General features: G+C 37.7%; 1 protein-coding gene and 1 non-coding gene across 2 annotated transcripts; one reads left to right on the top strand and one right to left on the bottom strand.

Annotated features, from left to right (window-relative positions):
• Nucleotides 1–7,244: 7,244 nt before the first annotated feature.
• On the bottom strand, nucleotides 7,245–10,828 carry LOC141250410 (uncharacterized). Its single transcript, XM_073669957.1, has 9 exons — nucleotides 10,658–10,828; nucleotides 9,496–9,527; nucleotides 9,246–9,415; nucleotides 9,017–9,111; nucleotides 8,331–8,432; nucleotides 8,172–8,228; nucleotides 7,712–7,855; nucleotides 7,543–7,613; nucleotides 7,245–7,356 (listed from the first exon to the last, which is right to left on the bottom strand). The coding sequence occupies exons 1-9, from the start codon at nucleotides 10,826–10,828 to the stop codon at nucleotides 7,245–7,247; spliced, it is 954 nt and encodes a 317-aa protein (XP_073526058.1).
• A 128-nt stretch (nucleotides 10,829–10,956) lies between these two features.
• Nucleotides 10,957–11,038, top strand: TRNAS-GCU (transfer RNA serine (anticodon GCU)). Its single transcript has one exon. It is a non-coding gene; the product is annotated as a tRNA-Ser (tRNA).
• The last annotated feature ends 9,602 nt before the right edge of the window (nucleotides 11,039–20,640 follow it).

The following is a 20,640-nucleotide window of genomic DNA, read 5'->3' as shown; positions in this document are numbered from 1 at the left end:
TAACTTCTCGACAAGTAGAGTGGCAAGCAAGGGTCGATCCCACAGGGAGTCAGTGTTCAATTCTTGTGTAATTAATAAGATAACTTATTAATGATAAAAGGGGGGGAAAGTGGATTGATGCTAAGCTACTAATTTAATCTAGGAAAGCAATCGAGAAAATACCTTATTCAGCGGGTATCCACACAACGGAATGGTTGATTTGATCATAGATTTCCTAATTGCTAATCGGGTTCATCCTATCAATTTATATATTATGATTGTCCTAATCCTTGTTCCTTTATGGATAATTAATTCAACTAGTCCTAACGCCCGTACACCTAAATAGAACCCTGAAACTATCAAAGGTTAATCCCCATGCAGCATAGAGTTCAAGAATAAATACAAAGATGTAGCACCACTTGGCTACTAACACCTCATTACCCTCCACATAACTACAAGCCCAACTAGTTCAGGTAATTGATTTGCTATTAAGTAGGCAAGGTTCTCCAACTAGGATAAACCAGGCCCTAGCTATATGAAATAGATCTATAAACCTAGGTGATCAATCTAGATAAACTAATCACAATCAATAAGTATTATTAACAAGAGGATAAAACAATTCAGATAGCATATCTTTATTAGAACCAAGGAAGAAGTCTACAAACCAACCATCCACAGGCTTCAACCTAGAGAATAATGAGACCTCTCTCTACAAACACTCTAAATTAACCTAGAACTAAGCATGGGAAGGAGGCAAATCTCTCATCCCTTATATATAGAAGAAGAAAACCCTAGAAACAACCTAAAAAGCCCAATCACAAAACTACATCATAAAATAGGTAAAAGGCCCAAAGAAAGCCCGCAGAAGAAAAGTAATATGTGGCAGGAGACCTACGTGGTCGCGCCAATGTGGGCGTGGTCGCGCCCACCTCCAGGAAACTCGGCGCGGTCGCGCCACTTCTCAGTTATCTTGGCGTGGTCGCGCCACTCAGGGCGTGGTCGCGCCCTGTCCCATGTGCTCCGGCGCGGCTGCGTCTTGTTGTGTGCGTGACTTTCCTTCGTCCTTTGGCCATCTTCTCTCGGGTCTTCTTCCAAAAGCTCGTAATCCTCGTATTTAACCACTTTTCTTATTGAGGTCCGGACTATGGTAATATGCTCCAAATCATGGCTAATTCGTCTATAAAAGATGCTAACGACCACTTATTACGACGTACTAGACGTCGCTCGTCATACCCCCACACTTAAACCTTGCTCGTCCTCGAGTAAGCTGCAACTAACTCTCGGGCGATCTCAATGAGTATGGATGACATGAATGTAATGGTCGTCAAATCAACACTTAAGCTCCTATGTACCTACAATCATCAAAGCAACGAGCGTAGACTCCGACTCTACTAAAAATAATGCAAGACTCGATAAAACTCTAAACCGACTCAACAATGGCATCAATCATCCCCCATAAATTCGAGCTATGCTTTATCCTATGCAAGTGCATGAAAATTAATCCCTAAACTATGCAAAAGATGTTTTTATCCAGATAATATACGAAGGATGATAATGCAAGATCAACTAAATGACTTGTTCTTGTCCTAACATATTTCATAATCTATGAAAATAATGCACGAGCTCCAACACCATCAAAAGCATATAGCATAATCACGACTCAACTCGAGTAATACCATATGCACTTTCTAATGCTTCTTTTCATCCTATTCACACATTTTGCACTTTTACATTTTGGGTGCAGGACTCGTCCATTTTAAGGTTCGGGCCAATTTGTTTTTAGGTATAACCTGTCCATTTTATGGTTCGGGCTGCTATGAAACTCTTTGCTTAATAAGCCATGGAGAATCGAACCCATCGGTTATTTTTCACACCTCGGAAATCGGGTGCTCTTCCGACTTTTTTTACTTGGAGCTCACTACCTTTATATTTCTATTTCTTTTTCTTTTTTTTCTATAATGAAAAAGGACGGAAGCAAAATTATAATAACAAAATGATAAAACAAAAGAAGAGATGGTACACTTGCAATTTAGTATTGGTCCTAATGCATCATAGTCATTATCCACATGCTCAAGTCAAAGTCCTCAATTTGATCGAACATATCATCATCATACATAATTGCAATATCAACGATCAAAGGAATAGTAAAAAGATCCAAACCTCAATGCACCATTATAGAAGTCCATAAAGCATCAAATAAGGGGAAAATATGATAGTCGACTCTAAGAATAAAAATAAGGGGAAAACTGGCTCAAAATTTTTTAAAAACAAGGATAGGTAAAATGTAATCTCCCTCCCCCACACTTAAAGTACACAATATCCCTATTTTGAAATAGAGAACAAAGATAAAAGATAGATGGAAGTCGAAAGATACCTCTTTTTCTTGGGTTGCCTCCCGAGCAGCGTCTTGATTAGAATCGCAGGCTCGACTTCATTCATATCTCCTGCAAATTCAGCAGGTAAACGATTAGTAGCATGGGAGTTGACCATAAAATGGTCAACACCAAAGTCAATCAAATTAAAAACAAAAGAAAAGAATTTTAGACTCCCTGGCAACGACGCCAAATTTGACGAGGCCAAAATGATCGTTAGGCCTGTCAAAATAATATATTTATAAGCCTCACTAACTTCTCTACAAGTAGAGTGACAAGCAAGGGTCGATTCCACAGGGAGTCAGTGTTCAATTCTTTTGTAATTAATAAAATAACCTTATTAATGATAAAAACAGGGGGAAAGTGGATTGATGCTAAGCTACTAATTTAATCTAGGAAAACAATAGAGAAAATAACTTATTTAGTGGGTATCCACACAACGGAATGGTTGGTTTGATCATAGATTTCCTAATTCTTAATCGGGTTCACCCTATCAACTTATATATTATGATTGTCCTAATCCTTGTTCCTTTATGGCTAATTAAGTCAACTAGTCCTAACGCCCTTACGCCTAAATAGAACCCTGAAACTATCAAAGGTTAATGCCTAGGCAGCATAGAGTTCAAGAATAAATAGGAAGATGCAGCACTACTTGGTTACTAACACTTCATTACCCTCCACACAACTACAAGCCCAACTAGTTCAGATAATTGATTTGCTACTAAGTAAGCAAGATTCTCCAACTAGGATATACCAGGCCCTAGCTATATGAAATAGATCTATAAACCTAAGTAATCAATCTAGATAAACAAATCACAATCAATAAGTATTATAAGCAAGAGGATAAAACAATTCAAATAGCATATCTTTATTAGAACCAAGGAAGAAGTCTACAAACCAACCATCCACGAGCTTCAACCTGAAGAACAATGAGAACTCTCTCTACAAACTCTCTAAATTAACCTAGAACTAAGAATGGGAAGGAGGCAAAAGCTCTCACCCCTTATTTATAGAAGAAGAAAACCCTAGAAACAACCTAAAAAGCCCAAGCCCAAAACTACATCATAAAATAGGTAAAAGGCCCAAAGAAATCCCGTAGAAGAAAAGTAATATGCGGCAGGAGACCTATGCTGGCGCGGTCGTGCCCTAGCCCATGTGCTCCGGTGCGGCTGGGTCTTATTGTGTGTGTGACTTTACTTTGTCCTTTGACCATCTTCCCTTTGGTCTTCTTCTGAACGCTCGTAATCCTCGTATTTAACCAGTTTGCTCTGCGAGGTCCGGACTACGGTAATATGCTCCAAATCATGGCCAATTTGTCTATAAACGATGCTAATGACCACTTATTACGTTGTAGTAGATGTCGCTCATCAACAGAGAATCGAACTTTTGGGAGACCCTTTCAACCAACTTCATCACATCACTTTGGTCTACATAAACAGTGCGTATATTACTCCATAGTTGCAAGTATCACAGTAAGCACATGTACAGCCAACTCAGTTATATCTCATATCAACATTCATACAGATAATACAGGAAGTATACATCTATAAGTAGCAATATGACAGTAAATGAGTATATCTACTATACTGCATCCGCGGGACAACATAACAGATGGTGAGCTCAAAAGATCCAAGGAAGACACACCCCTTTTTATCTCATTTGTTAGATAATTAAACTGTCCATTTCAATAGATAGCTTAGTAGTAAATGATTTGCTTCCCAAATTACTCTTGATTTACTAGTGGATCCTTTTCCAAAGATGCATAAACACTTTCAATAGATAGAATGTTCTAGTATTTTCCTTGCCCATTCTGGTGGATCCTTTTCCAAAGTTGCATAAACACATTTTCTTATCCTTGTTCCAACATTAGTAGGTAGCTTACGCATCAGTTCTATTTCATTTGCCCACTCAGGAATGCTACCATTATTACTTTCTTCATTTGTAGAAGCAGGGATTGCCTCAACTTAAACATCTTCTATGGAAAGAACATTGCATGTTGTGTTTACTGTGCCATAGATTCGCTTTCTTGCCTCTGCAAGCAGCTGATAATCAATTGTGTTAAAATGGAATTATTTAGGTGTCAAACATGTGATAACATCATAGACAGGTTATTATTCAACTGCTTTGAAACGTTACTAAATTGCAAACAAGGCCCATAAGATCAATGCCTAAAAAAAACACTGAATTAGTAGTAAAAGGCTATATCCATATAGCATCCAGATCGGGTCCCAACAAAGACAACCAGCATACGTACATCATCTACAGAACTGAAAAATAGTAAATAACTTGACTTCTCCCTTCTTTCACCAATAGATGACTTTTTAACAGTTTCTATCTGGATTAAGGAAGTAAAGTTCTAGACTGTTTTGCCCTTGTTAAAATGAGAAAGTTATTAATCTATAAACACCATACATTGAATGAGATAATCCACTTAAAATACTTCCAAAAATACAAACCCCATAATTATGTACTCCTTTCAAAAACACAAATCCCACTATTATCTATGGAAATCAATTATTATATGGGATTATGTATTAGAGGTAAATGTGAAATAAATGGCAAAAATATGCAAAAAGACATATATTTTTGAACAAAATCAAAGTGCTTAATAGTCATCTATTGATGAACAGAGGGAATATTAGAAAGATGAAAACAATTAGATAGATTATATTTTTATTTTATTTTGAATCGGCATATCATATCTTATGAACAAGAACTAGGACATGATGAATGAGATTACATATGTAACAGACTTCCCTAGCATCAGCTTCATATGTCTTACAGTTCTAATTGGATTGTGATGGTAAGTACTTCTTATGAACAAAAACTACAGCGTACACTACATTTCTAAGCCTGGTCAAAGGACATCTTACATGCACACAAACATGTCACTATGATATAAGTCTACTAGCAGGCTTAGGTTAATGCTATAAAAATTAAATTGGGGACTAGCAGTTATTTCATTGCAAGCAAATAAATAGAAGTGAAAATGTCATTGAACTCGAACAATGTAAGGGCTCACCAATGCATCAGTCTCAATTCCAGCCAATCCAGCAAGTGAACCACAAAGCAGGAACTTTATCAGACCATAAAAAATATGAGAGTTTTTGGATACGTACAGATTTTCTGTGTAGAGGTGCGAACATATTAAGCACGTTCAAGTGTGTGCATTCCGGGAACAATATGGTGCACTTTTTAATTTTGTAACTCTCTTATTCATCATGAGACAAAGAAGTTGCCATATATCCTGTAACACATAAGGGCACTTGAAACTAAAACGCCCAATACAAAAGCCCTAATTCTCAAAACTACCAAATTATACAACAACTCGAAGCAATTAGAACTAAAACTAGGAAAAGTCTACACCTTACTGCAAAAACAAAGGCTTTAATACAAAATTAACCTACACAAGAGCTTACAAACCTGAACAAAGTCTACTCCTCTGTTAATTTTCAAAATCATGAAATTGGAGGAAGAAAAAAACCCCAAAATCTACACAATGGCCAACAAATGGATGTACAAACGTGAAATTGGAGGAAGAGAGGGCGTTTGACGAAGACACCAAAAGAGACAGGCCAAGATTTTAAACGGGTTACCAGAGACACCAGGAGATGCGAGTTGGGCGTTCAACTCTGCGTGTGGCCGGAGACACCGGAGACGCGTTTAATCACGTTTCCAGCGAACCCAGGAGAGTAAGGGTTCGACCACTTGTCGGCCAAAAAGGAGACGATGAAGGTGGATGGATGGAGACGATGAGAAGCAGGCTGTGAATGGTGACTTCGATACAGATTCCGTACGGGGAAGGTTATTAGGGTTTTGAAAGATCAAAATAGAAGAAACCGGTTATAGAAATAACCGGTGTCCGGGTGAAAAAAAACGGGATAACGGTTTTTAAAAATAACCGGTATCCACAAATTAATATAGACAAATTAATTCCGGTTTTTACAAATAACCGGTATCCTTGTATATCTTTTATACCCGATTTAAAAAACCGGTATCAATTTTGTGGTATAAGAGCTCGTATTTGTACTAGTGTTTGATCTAGGGTTCTCACAAGTTTGTGAAATCTTGCTTCAAACTTTTACAATCTCTCTCTTTCCCAAGCTCGAGTTCTAAGTCGTGCTGAAGAATTAACTCGTGGAGAGACATAGATCCAACAGACCCCTCATGTGATCATGAAACTGTTCATTTAGACTCTTTTGCAACTTAGTTTGTAATGCTTCAGATCATGTGTTCAAACTCAACTTCTTAGTTAGTTACTACTCTCTTTTGATATACTCACTATCTGATGTTGATGCAGCTAGCTTGTTCAAGTTGAACTGGTGAATTTGGTATTTTATGTGGTAGCTGTTACACATTACTTTTTTCCTTCTTCCAGGTTTTACTCAGTTGAAGAATTCATATTCTTACTATAGTTTTGATTGACAAACTTGGAGCTGTCAACAATCAAATAGTAAAAAACGCACCTGGGTGATAAGGCGGTAGGCAGTAGGCCGTCCCTATTTTACGCTTTGGCAGAAATCTCTAAATAGAAAAAAAACGACCACTTAGGCATAAAATTTGAATGATTAATTAACATATTATATGCTTATATTACAACTTACATAATTAAACTATGAATTACTACAAAAATTATCGTGAAATATTAGCTCGATCTTAAGCAAAAGCAAATCATATACAATCCAAACATCAAAACATTAGACATTGGCAGGCCCCAAATTCCTACAATGGGATGAAGACACTATTGTTCACGCCGAACGAGTTATACTACTGATGACCTATAATACAAAAATAGGGGCCTCTGTTTTTAATGGACCGGTTTTTAGATCGTTCGAAGATCTAGCTCTAATACTGAAGTCAAAAGAATAAGAGAACATTTTTTAGCTATTTTTTTTACTGCTGCTGTTGATGGTCTTGTTTCAATGAGACTAACTCACTTTCTTGTTGCTGGCTTCTCAGCTTTGTGTGCTGGGGCAACCAATTCACGAGTCTCCCTGTTGATGACCTGCTTACATAGATCCATTAATCAGCATGTATGTTTTTCTTAATGCCATTGCTAAACCAAGCAATCCTAAGACTTATTCGAGACTTTAAATGGACAAAAGAAAACATGTAGAAACTGACAGTTGTACAGTATTACCCTATAATAAAGAGAAAGATGACATGCAAACTATAGGCAATTTACACTTACAGATCAAACCTTTCACATATTGCCCGGCGCACGGATGAGTTCAGACCATATGCTATGGAGTTGAAAAGTCCCTGCCATTAGACAAAGGCATTTCATGTTTAATTAAGTTTGACTACCTACATACTGTTGACACTAAACAGTTTCAAACAAATAGAGAAACAAAGAATACCATAAGTGCAGATGTCCCAACGTCGAGAAAGGATAACCAAAAGATTTTATGTCCTGGGTGTATAAGATCATGACTACGGTTTATAGTGCCAAAAGCCCATGATCCAATCAGAATGAGTGGATAGTATCCCCATTTATTCAAAGCCTGGAAATAAAATAAAATAAAAAAGAAATGAGGTTAGGCAATATAATAATGAGAATTCTGAACAGGATTACACAGAATGTAATACTGTAATTTAAAAGACAGCGTCTTGGAGGAAGTAACAAGAAACGACTACCATATGACAGCTTAACTATGTAAATGGCCATAACAGTGAAGCAGTATAATAGGTTACACACAAATAAAACAGATAAACCAGCAAGAGCTTGTCATTCATATTAGCTGATGAAGTAATTGATGGATTTATTTGTAGTTAGTTTCTTTTCATATAAAAATTGCTGGATCAAAAACAAATGCATACCCTCATATCTGTCCTTCCATCTGATTGGTAGGTCCGATCAGACATGCCTACAGCCATCTGAAATATTAAAACAGCTCATTCTAAATTTATTAGTGACCACATGCTCGAAACCATATCAAACTGATGCTGTTCAAAATCTGTTAATGGCAAACTACATACACGAGTGGCATTTCGTAACATATGAATCACTTGAAAGTAAGTGATGCCATTATAAAGAATTGCTCCCCATAGTGGAAGATAGAATGTTATAAAATGAGCAACCTGCACAAGTAAAACAGAATAAAATTGTAGAAGATACCACAATAACACTCATTGGACAATCTGGGTTTACACAATGTACATACTGTAAACTAGAATAACCATCACAAATTCTATCAGAGAAATAATATAAATGTCCCAGCACAGGAAGTAGAAAAATATTACCATCCTTACACCTCAAAAACTCAAACCATAAGAGAAGCAAATTATACATCTCCATGTAAGAGACAGCCAGAATCGCCAAAAAAGGAAATAGAATCCACAGAACGATTAGAGTTGGTTGAATACCAGCAATCAGATAAAATATTTTATTGGTATTGTCCCAGTGTTTTTTGGTGCGTCTTTGAACATTAGACATCCACAACTACAGATGTAGCTTAACAACTGATGGCTTACAGTTTCACCGAAACCAAGGAGCTTCTGGAGTAGGTAGGTAAATTGGCATTAAATAACACCTTGTAGTATTATAGGGTGTAGGTGTGTAGCTATACTAGTTTGAACCAAAGAAAACAAGATCACTCAGATATGCAAATTGATTCTAGCTACGAACAGAGTAGGTAAGATTGTTTAGATGTCCAAATGCTTACATTTCCTACACGCCCTGTTTGTGACCAACACCACACACCAACATGTCCATGGTGATTGCCAAATGATCTTAAGACAGTCATCACCAATGAAGTTCCTGTTATCAAATAAACCTTGTAAGAAACGTTTAAATTACAGTGGAAATGAATAAAGGCACCACTGAGATTACATAATAAGTAACTATTTGACACAACATTGTGTTCTTGAAAAACTCAACTCAGGATGTCATACCCCAAACATACAAGTGAAACATTGGCTCTAAATCTTCAACATCAGTTTTGTGCTGAACAACAGTTCGATGAAGTGTAAAAGCTATTGTGGTGGTCCAGAGAAAAGATGCCACACAGAAGAAGTGGGTGCTGTAGCCTTGAGTGTAACAAAAGAATCCAGTGGATGGATCCCTGCAAGACAACTAACTATTTTTCAGCATTGAAGCAGCTGGTTACAAAAGAATGATATAATCTCGTTCTTTTACACATACCCAATGATGTTGAAAAAGCTACATAGCATGTCCTGCATAAGAATTTGTGTAAAACTGATTACAAATAGATATGCAAATAGAGATATAAAACCTAGCACTATATCACTATTGTTTATGATTTCTAGTTGTATCAGTGAAAGATCGTAAAGAGAAATAGGGATAGAAGGATAAATAGAAGAGAAAATTAGGGAATAAGAGAAAAGGTTGTTAGAGGGACAGAACCAATTCAATTATCCAGCACCCCCACTCTGTTACATTTGGCTACATATAGCATTTATTTTCAAGTATGACATTTCTCGACATTGTGTCAATATTCTGTTTTTATTGCATACACAAACACTTGCAAAAAATGGAAAACACAGGCAGATCTGGGAGAACTAGAATCTAGAGGTTACACATAAGATGTTCTACACTTATGTGACTTAAGTCATTATCCTTGAACGAGATAATGTATTACATGACATATGTTCTAAAATAGTTTCTACAGATAAAATTGCATAGCTTCTCAAGACAAGAACTCACGCTACAACATGCTAAAATACATGCATAGAAATGATATAGCAGGTTCCTGCGAAGCAATTTGAAGAAGGTTATATTTTCAGTTAACTAGAGCAGGCACATATTTTGATACTCAAACAAGATGACATTGAATTCTTGCAGATGAATCCTTCCAAAAAGACTACATCCTTTGCAATCTATACAGGTCATTATCCTAAGGAAATAGTTCACATACATCCTTAGACCAAGGTAGATTTGCAGATGATAATCAGCAACATTTATTTCTTATAAGGACAAAAAAAACGATGCATAAACCTAGATAAATATATTGATAATATCTCATTGCTTATACAAGATCGACATTCTTAAACATCATTTTTCAGAAGGTACGCATTTTCACTAGATTCACCTAACTGCTTAATTAGTTAATTGTACACCTTCAGATATACTTCCTGACAAACATCAACCGAAAACAGCTTATTCTTTTAAACTTGACAATACTTTCGAGAAAATAGTCGGTTTCCAGAATGTAGAACTACGAACTTCGGTTGCTTCGTGGCTAATCCACTAAACCTAAGAGCACAAACAGATCTAGAATTCCTTACGTTCTAAATAAGAAAAAGGAAGTTATGATTGGAGATTAAGATAGGGAAAGAAGACATACGGAGAGAGCGAGAAAGAAGACGAGTTTGAAAGAGAACTTGCGGAGCTCTTTGAAGAGAAGATAGCAGAGGACAATGAAGGTAGATCCTATAAGGGAGAGGCTTGAAGCTCCGGTGTTTACAGCCGTCAATATGTGCCGATCACTCGCCGTTAGACCTCCGACCATCGGCATTTTCCTCCACCACCGATTTCCTCTTCTGTCTTTCCCTCTTTTACTGCACCTCTTTCAGAATTGGGACTTTCTAACGGCAATACACCATTTTTACTTGTATAATGATATTAGATTCCTTAGACATCAAAGACGCTTTGGCCGAGTGGTTAAGGCGTGTGCCTGCTAAGTACATGGGGTTTCCCCGCGAGAGTTCGAATCTCTCAGGCGTCGTTTTCCATTTAATAATTTTATTAAAATGTTATTGAAAAATGTAAAATGTCTAGAAAATATAAAGTAGTTTTATATCCCGTTTGGTATAATTTTCCGGTAATATAAATCGAAAGGAAACAAATTCTAGACTATTTTTACGTTGTTGTTTATTCGCCGAGATGGTTTCGCAATTTGTGACGCAATGCAAGATGGTCGTATGACTCCCTTCATCAATAGTATTTGAAACCCTACCCTCGTATTATGGAAACAAATACGCATATTGAAGGGAGTCGTAAGACCATCTTCTAGTGAATTGCAAGTCGCGAAATCACTTCGACAAATAAACAATAACGTGAAAGTTGTCTAGATTCTTTTTCTTTCCTTTTACGTTTCCGGAAAAATATAACAAATTGCATAGGATAAATATGGTAAAATGGCATGTATTTATATCTAACAAAATTGTCTTAAAATGACATGTATTTGTATCAGGGAGTAGTATTCATTAACTAACGTGTATCTTGTTCCATACACAAGATTACTTACAAACATAAGTGATATATAGTACATATATGTGTGGAGAATGTTTATGGTACGGACTATATATTTGTGCGGACTGTACGAACTCATCACAACCCGTGCTCTCCTTGACATATTACTGTTATACTCCCCAGCATACTACCAAGTGCACTCCTCATTGAACTATTGGTGCACTCATCAGTAGTGCACTATCAAGTGCACTCCTCAGTGCACTATTGTGCACTTTGCGAGTGCATTACCAAGTGCACTCCTAGTACACTTCTCAATACAGTACTAATGCATTCATCAGTAGTCTATTGGTGTACTACCATAGTTCGCACAATCCGCACGAGCTATATAGTCCACACTTAACAAACCCCGCAAATATGTGTAAAAATATTTTTGTGATGTACAATTAAATTAAAAACAATGTTACAACGATTCTATAAAAGATCTTATTGATAAATGGTTACATTAAAGAAATAATAAATATAATTATTAAATAATATAGTGATATGTGGTAGAAAATAAAAACTATTAATATCTCAATTTGCTCTGGCTCAAATATTTTTGGAATATATGTTTGTATCAATGTATAAATAAAATTGGAGTCTGTATCATAATTACATTTTATCATATCATTTTACGTTCTTAAACTAATACTAAAAGAAAATGTATTTAATAGAAAGTTTCTTTATATAGATTTAGGTAACCACTATAAAATTTGGTAAGATTTAATATGGTTTTATTTTTGAATTAGGAAAACAATTATTAGGAAATAATTAGTTTTACAAATTAGGAAACCGAAATCGACAAATTAGAAAATATAGACCAAAAATAATTAGAAAATCAGAATCGGAAATTTGAGGGAAGGTGCGTCGATCAAATAGAGGGATCGGCCCATCATTTTCATATTATATTGTATTAAAGTCCAATCAAGTATGAGATCTCATTAATCTTTATTACATTTACATTAATATTGTTGTTCATTTATTTTCGATTTCGCAAGTTTGATTAAATCATGTAGCATTTGGCCGATTTAAAAAGATACTTTAATAGGGCTAGCCAGCGGCGGAGCCACAATTAGACCAGAAGGGGTCTAGGCCCCTCGTGACTTCCGACAGAATGATTATATATAGTACTCTTTTTGCCTGATTATAGTTGTTATTGAAGTAAATTAAACTCGTTAAATAGTATTGAACATAGGGAAGATGACAAATACTTGCTCAATCTTCTATTAAAAGATCAAAACGACTTGGAATGTCTATCACGTGACTGTCCATATATAAATTTAATTTAAAATTTGATTTAATTCATGTAATCAAACATTTGTTCTATCTATTCTAATTTTTGTAAGTATAAAATATATATTTAAATTTAGTTTGTGCCCACCAAACAAACATCTCTAGCTTCGCAACTGGATGCTAAATTGATGAATTTCATTTATGATTAGATTTTATATGTAAATTTAAAATATATTTTGGATAAATTAGTGATAGATTGATGAATTTGTTTATGTTCTTGTGTGTTCAGTTGTTAATTATGAGTTTTTAAATAATTTATTTTATAAAAAAAATCGTACACCTAATAATATTATACATATTTTTATAAAAAAAAAAATCTCTAGAAAATAAATAGCTCGGTTTTATCAGACGAAAACCTCTATCGGTCATTTTAGCTCCCCGTGGGCAGAAATCATGGCTTCGCCCCTGGGGCTAGCTAACGTTTAATAATAGAATTACAAACATATTTATAAACATAATCTTTTAAATCACTAATAAGATAATAGGGCTAGCTAATGATTTATTACAAATACTTTTATCTTATTTATTGATGATATAAAAATATTTTCTTAAAATCTAATATAATATTTAATTAGAAAATCAAGATTTAGTAAGATTTGATAATCGAAAAGAAATAATCTATTTTAAAATTTTATACAGTATATAATAATTTAGAAAAATATAAAAATTTCGGTTAAGATAAAGATTTTATTTTTGGATTAGGAAATAATAATTTATTAGAAAATAATTAATGGACCCAATTAGAAGAGGATAGAGAATAGTGGAACACCAAGTAAATTTTGACTAGTAAGCAAAGAGAAGAGGGGATAGTATAGTCAATTAGAGAGGTAGAAATTCGTGGTCGAGCCCTCTGTCTTGATCAATTATTAATGAATTTAGATTTTATTGGCTTGAATGAAATATAATTATACATAATATGTGATTATTTGCTAATAATAAGATATTAATAATTAAATAAATTTGCATGAATAAATTCTAGGAGACATAACATAAAATTGATCTCGTAAATAAATACTACCATAATAAGAGATTCTATGAATAATATATATGTTTCTATATAGAAAATAGGTTAAGACCAAGATTTGGTTGGTAAAAAAAATCTTAAAATTCTATAGAAATATTATTGGGGCCAATGAAATTTTAAGATATTTCTTATAATTCTATAGAAATAAATTTGCAAGAGATTAAAACAAAGCAAATAGCATATTTATTAGAACCATAAGAAATTATTGTATGGAATGTTATGTCTTAGATGGAGGTAAAGCTAGATAAACACATCGCAATCAATTCATATTATAAGCAAGAGATTAAAACAAAGCAAATAACATATTTATTAGAACCATAAGAGAAAATCTACAAACCCATGCCTTCACAGGCTTCCGCCCGGAGAACAAAGCTTGGGAGACTACTCTCTCCTCATCCTAATAAACCTAAAAAATTATTGTATGAAATGTTGTGTCTTAGATGGAGGCAAAGCTCTCATCTATTTATAAGGAAACTAACGCTAGAAATAAAGTATTAAGAAGCCCAGCCTGAAATCTATACAAAAACTAGATAAAAGCCCGCTTAAACTCCCACAAATTAGGGCTTCTCGCGGTGCAGAGCAGAACAGGGGCGTGGGCCTTGGTCGCGCCGACCCTCAGTAAATAGGGCGCGGGAGCGTCAAGTATGGCGCGGTCGTGCCACTGGGCGATCCTTGTCCTTTGGTCGCTCCCTAGGCAAAAGTGCCCCTTTTGCATCTCTTCTTTACACGCGCTTGTTCCTCGCCTTCCGCGTCTTCTCCCTTGTGCTCGTAATCCTCGTATTGAGCTAGTTTGCTCCACGAAGTCAGGACTACGGCAATATGCTCCATTTGTGGCCTATTATGTCGGTAATTGATGCTAACTTCCACTCTTTACGACGTACGAGATGTCGCAATCATACCCCCACACTTGAACCTTGCTCGTCCTCGAATAATCCGCATGTAACTTTTGGTGGGCTCAGAGAGTACAGATGGCACAATTGGAGTGGTTGTCGATCAACTTTCTATCTCATGGTACCTATAGTCATAAAATAACGGGCATAGATTCCGACTCTAGAAAAGTTTGAAAAATAAAGCAACTAACTTAAGACTCAAAAACTGACTCTGAACCCAACATTGGCATCAATCATTCTCCCACACTTGAACTATGCTATCCTACGCAAATTCATTAATCAAGAGTCTCTAGACTATGTCAAAAATGTCTCTAAGCAAATAATCTACGAAAGAAGATAACACAAGATTAAAAATAGGACTAATTCTCAAGTGACATGCTCAAATCCATGAAGATAATGCAAAAGCTCCCACACCACTAAAAACAAATAGACCAAGTCTTAACTCTAATAAGTCCAATTGTATTCTTCTAATGCTCCTTTTCATCCTACTCATATAAATTTATTTATACACCGGGTATGTCCGTTTTACGGTACAGACCAAATTATTTTTATGTAGAACCTATCCATTTTATGGTCCATGCACTTTTTGCTTAACAGGTCATGGAGGATCGAACCTTTGGTTATTTTTCACACCTCGGAGATCGCGTGCTCTTCCGACTTTCTTTTACTTGGAGCTCACCACCTTATTATTTTCTTTTTTATTTTTCTATTGTAATGAAGAAGGAAGGGAGAAAAACTCTCAAATCAATATGGTAAAAATAGAGAAAATGGGGTAAACGTGCAAACTTGGTTTTGGACCTAATGCATTATAATCATAAATCGCATACTCGGGGCGAAGTCCTAAGTCTGATCAATAATATCATCATCATATCTAGTTGCATTATTAACATTAAAGGCATAGTAGAAAGACTCAAAATCAATGCATCATTGTAGAAGTCCACAAAGACTCAAGGAGGGAAAAATCATGATAGCCAACTCTATAAATTTTAAAAATGCTTAAAAATTCAAACTAACTAGATAAACGAGATAATTCCCCACCCCCACACTTAAACTTCACAATGTCCCCATTGTGAAATAAAGACAAAGGTGAAAGAAAAGTGGAATTAGGAAGAATACCTCATAAACGGGTTGCCTCCCAGTCATCACCTTTGTTTAACGTCGTTGGCTCGACGGATTTCTCTCTCCTCTTGGCCCTCCTTATCGATAAAACCTTTCTTCTTCTGCATCTGGTATGGCTTAGCTCCTATTCTCATCCTTGTTGCTCGGTCTAGACATAGTCCTCCCCTTTTAACTGGCCCCGTGTATGGCCTCTGTGGCAGCTCAATGATCCTCGTCTCAAACCTACTTCCTCTCTCACCTAGCTGTCGTCCTGGATCATACTCGCTAAAATGCATCGATGGCGGAGGAGCGAAGAAATGCGCTGCAGGAGGCGGCGCACGGGCGCGCCAAGGGGGACGTGATCGCGCTGAAGTTTCCGGAAAGTGTTCCATAAACGCGTGATCGCGCATGTGGGGGTCGCGTCTAGCCTTAGTAATGGGGGCGCGGTTGCGCCAAGTGAGTGCGCGGTCGGGCCACCTCTCAGTAACAGGTGCGCGGTCGCTCTTGGAGGGGGGGCGCTCGCACGAAGCCTCTGTTGCGTTATCGCGCACCTTTTGCGCGATCGATTGGGGGGCTTACTCCTCAACTCTGGGGTGTGTATTGGCCGGACCGGCGACCTCGATATCCTCCTCCTCTGTGTACTCCTTATTTGAGCTCTCGTCGCTGCTGGCTGGTGTGGCGTTGACGTTGGTTGCTTGTTTCTCCTTCCATGTGTCCATTGCTTGCATCATACGCTCAACCTGCTCATTCATGTACCTCGTGGTGGTTTGTGACTCATCAATCATCCACCTGGTGTTCTCTTCGATTGCTCTAGTAGTGCTCTCAAGATGCTCAATCAAGACATGCATCAAGGTCAGTGTAGGAGGTTCCGGGTCGGGATATGGTCTCCATCATTGATGCGCTGGATAGGGCTGTTGCCTGGAGTGGTAGAAATTTTACCGTTGTTTCTCGGCCTCCCTTTCAATGGCTCTCGCAACCTCTTTCGCATCCTCAATCTTAGCGGCTCTCGCAGCCTCTTCCTCAGCAATCCTGGCAGCCTTTCTTGCTGATGCACTCTCAGTGGAGCCTTCTTGAAGCTTATCTAGTCTGGCTTCCAATTCATCCATCTCTTTCGTTGCTCTCACGATTCCATCCAACCTATCTCTATGACTATTGGAACTCATTAATAACGCACGGTCCGCACCAAATCTAATGAAATAGCAACCACAAGAAAAGAGAATTGGACTCCCCGACAACGATGCCAATTTGATGAAGGGTTGTCATGGGCCCTATCAAAGTAAATCCTTTCTCACTTCTCTACGGGTGTAGAGTGGTAAGTAGGAGTCAAATCCCACACGAGTCTATGTATCTAATCTTATGTTTGCAAACAAATTAGCTTTAAAGTATACAAAAGGAAAAGGGGGGAAATTATGATTAATTGATCAAGAAAAATAATAAAGGCAAGTGCTTTGGTCTCCAAGCATCTACCTACGGAGTCATGGGTTTGATCATTGATTTCCCATTATCAATTGGGTTCATTCTCTCAAGTATATGCTAAGTTTGTCCTAATCCATGTTCAAGAGTAGCTAATCAGGTCAACTAGTCCTAATAGCCCCTTACCTACCAATCTATCCCTGAAACTATCAAGACTATCTCCTAGGCAGCATTAAGTTCATGAATAGATAAGAAAGTGTAGCGCCCTTGGCTACTAACACCTCATTAATCTCTACATCCCTAAAAATCCAACTAGTCCAAGTAGTGATTTGTGCCACTAGGTAGGCGAGGTTCTCCAACTAGGATAAACTAGGCCCTAGTATAAACCTAGGTAGATAAGCTAGATAAACACATCACAATCAATTGATATTATAAGCAAGATATTAGAACAAAGCAAATAGAATATTTACTAGAACCATAAGAGAAATCTACAAACCCATACCTGTGCAGGCTTCCGCCCGGAGAACAAAGCTTGGAAGATTACTCTCTCTTCATCCTAATAAACCTAAGAAATTATTGTATGGAATATTGTATCTTATATGGAAGCAAAGCTCTCATCTATTTATAAGAAAACTAACCCTATACATAAAGTATTAAGAAGCTCAGCCCGAAATATATACAAAAACTAGGTAAAAGCCCGCTTAAAACTCCCACAAATTAGGGCTTCTCGTGGCGCAGAGCAGAACAGGGGGGCGAGCGCATGTCTGTCAGCGAGATCTATGCATAAAGTATTAAGAAGCCCAACCCAAAATCTATACAAAAACTAGGTAAAAGCCCGCTTAAAACTCCCACAAACTAGGGCTTCTCGTGGCGCAGAGCAGAACAGGGGGGCGGGCGCATGTCTGTTAGTGAGATCGGAACCCTCAGTAAGCAGGGCGCGGGCGCGTCAAGTATGGTGCGGTCGCGCCACTGGGCGATCCGTGTCCTTTGGTCGCACCCTAGGAAAAAGTGCCCCTTTTGCTTCTCTTCTTTGCATGCGCTTGTTCCTCGCCTTCTGCGTCTTCTCCCTTGTGCTCATAATCCTCGTATTTGGCTAGTTTGCTCCACGAAGTCAGGAATACGACAATATGCTCCATTGTGGCCTATTATGTCGGTAATTGATGCTAACTTCCACTCTTTACGACGTACGAGATACCGCCAATCAAGGCTCCTCTTCTAGCTCGCACCAACTAGTGCGCTCTAAGGTGGCAATAGTGGTGGCAACGTCAAACTCCTCCAGATCCAGTGTGCTCCAAAACCCTTGCCCTATTATGATGGGCTCGATCACCATGCGCATCCTGAAGTTGTTGTGGGGAGGTGAGAGACGGATTTCTGAGACGCCCTCCATTGAGATGACGACTTTTGACGAGAGGCCTTTGGCCTTTTTAACTATGGTGGAGGGGGTGATTTCTAGAGGGCGTTTGAGGTGTGTGCGGCTTTGGGGGGGATCAGGAGTTGTGAGGGTGAGAGTAGGGGCTGTTAGAGCGAGGGCTGGTGGATGGCTTTCTGGATTTGGACGAGGAGAGCTTCGGGGTGGTTGAAGAGATGGAATGAATGGGCTCGGTTATTTAGGCCTTATCCTCCTCCATTTGTTCTTGCTGCTCAATTTTACCTACGATGAAACAATCAAATCTTTGTAACCCATCGAAGCTTAGCCTTTATGGGTGGATTAGCTTTCTTGTTCACATTAGGAGAATGGTTATTCTCACTTTTGGCCTTTGGTTGAAGAAACATGCTCAAAATAAGAAGGGTTATTCAAATCAAGCACTTCACGTGTATTGTGAGTGGGTGACTTGTATGGCTTGTTATTTAGAGCATGCTTCTTCTTACAACTATGTAGAGTATGACCATTATTACCACATAACCTACACCATTCATTGTATTTGACATAATTGTACTTGCCCTTTCCAGGTCTGAAGGGCCTTTTGTCCTTAAGCTTAGGATCTAAGGTGTTTACTCAGTTCCCTTGGGCTTGGCTCACATACATATTATGAGCCTTTCCCCCTTGGAACTAGCAATTACTGTCCCTTGACCATTGTTCAAGTGCCTTTACCTTTTTCACTAGAAATTCATTTTTGCTTCTACAAGTTTGAAGGGCTTTATCTAAGGTCTCAACTTTTTCAGTTAATTCTCTAGTAAAGTTCTCATTGGCACTAGAGCCCTTAGTGGAATCCCTATCTGAGTCATATCCTAGTCCAGTTCTAGATCTAACAAATACAGTTTGACTAACCGTGTTCTTATTAATAGATTCAGTTAGATCGATAAGTTTATTAAGGATGATTCCTAAGTCGCTTTTTACCTCTGAGTGCAAGTCCTTAAATAGTCCCCCTTGAGGTTGCTTACCACTGCATCCCTCACAGGTCTTAGTCATTAAGCTCAGTTCCCTAGACTTTACTAAGGCATTTTCCTTGTTATCTAACCTAGTAGACAAATCCAAACACTCACTACATAGATCCTTGACCTCCTCTTCATATTCATTGATTTATGACTCTAGAGTTTCAGTATCTTCTAACAAGCCCTTAATCATGTTAATAAGCTCTTTCGTTTCTAGAAAATTGAGACAAATAGGGAAAGGGTAAAAAGATTTTACCTCAGAAGCAATGGCCTCTGTATCAGCCATAAAACAGTGGCATTGGTAGCCTTCATGGAGGTTAGCTTCATCGTCTTCTTCTCCCCATGCCGAGAAAAGTTCTTTCTTTTCAGATGCTTCGACCTCAGGGTTGGTGCACGTCTTAGCAAGATGCCCCTTTTCCTAGCAATTGTAGCAGGTGTACTCCTTGAGATCTCGCTTTGCTGTAGATGATGATTCTCCTTGACCAGCTTTCTTCTTAAACCATTTCTTGACCATCTTTGTCATGAGGGAGACTTCCATGTCATCGTCCTCTTCCTCTTCACTATCATCGATGTCCATCTTTTCTAGAACCTTTGTAAGCTTAAAAGCGGTTACAATGGCTTCTTTAGTAACTAATCCCATCCTCATATCAACATTCTCTTGGTCGAAAAAGTTGCCAAATATGTCGACCATTGAGAGCTTCTTGCAATCTGGAGACATTAGAGTGATTCTTTGGGTGAGCTCGGACTTGTCACTCATTGCATAGATGACCTCTAGTGTTTGCTCCCAAGCATCAATCTTTCACCAACAACGCTTTATTTGTTCATCAAGATAGTGAACCGGGATTAACATGCGGACACGCTTTCACCAGGGAGTTGCTTGAATGCTTTCTTTGAAGAGTGAATTTTCTGGTGTCCTTTTGATCTTCACTGTCATTGTGAATGGAGATGATGGCTTTTGGCCGTTGGTATGCCAATGACCTTGTCAATGTCTATTCGTGTGAGCCC

Source organism: Phyllobates terribilis, unplaced genomic scaffold, assembly GCF_046119375.1.
Source record: "Phyllobates terribilis strain yellow unplaced genomic scaffold, ASM4611937v1 Scaffold_5651__1_contigs__length_50201, whole genome shotgun sequence".
NCBI lineage: Eukaryota > Metazoa > Chordata > Amphibia > Anura > Dendrobatidae > Phyllobates > Phyllobates terribilis.
Note: the sequence above shows the minus strand (reverse complement) of the source record. Positions and strands in the feature narration are given on the sequence as shown.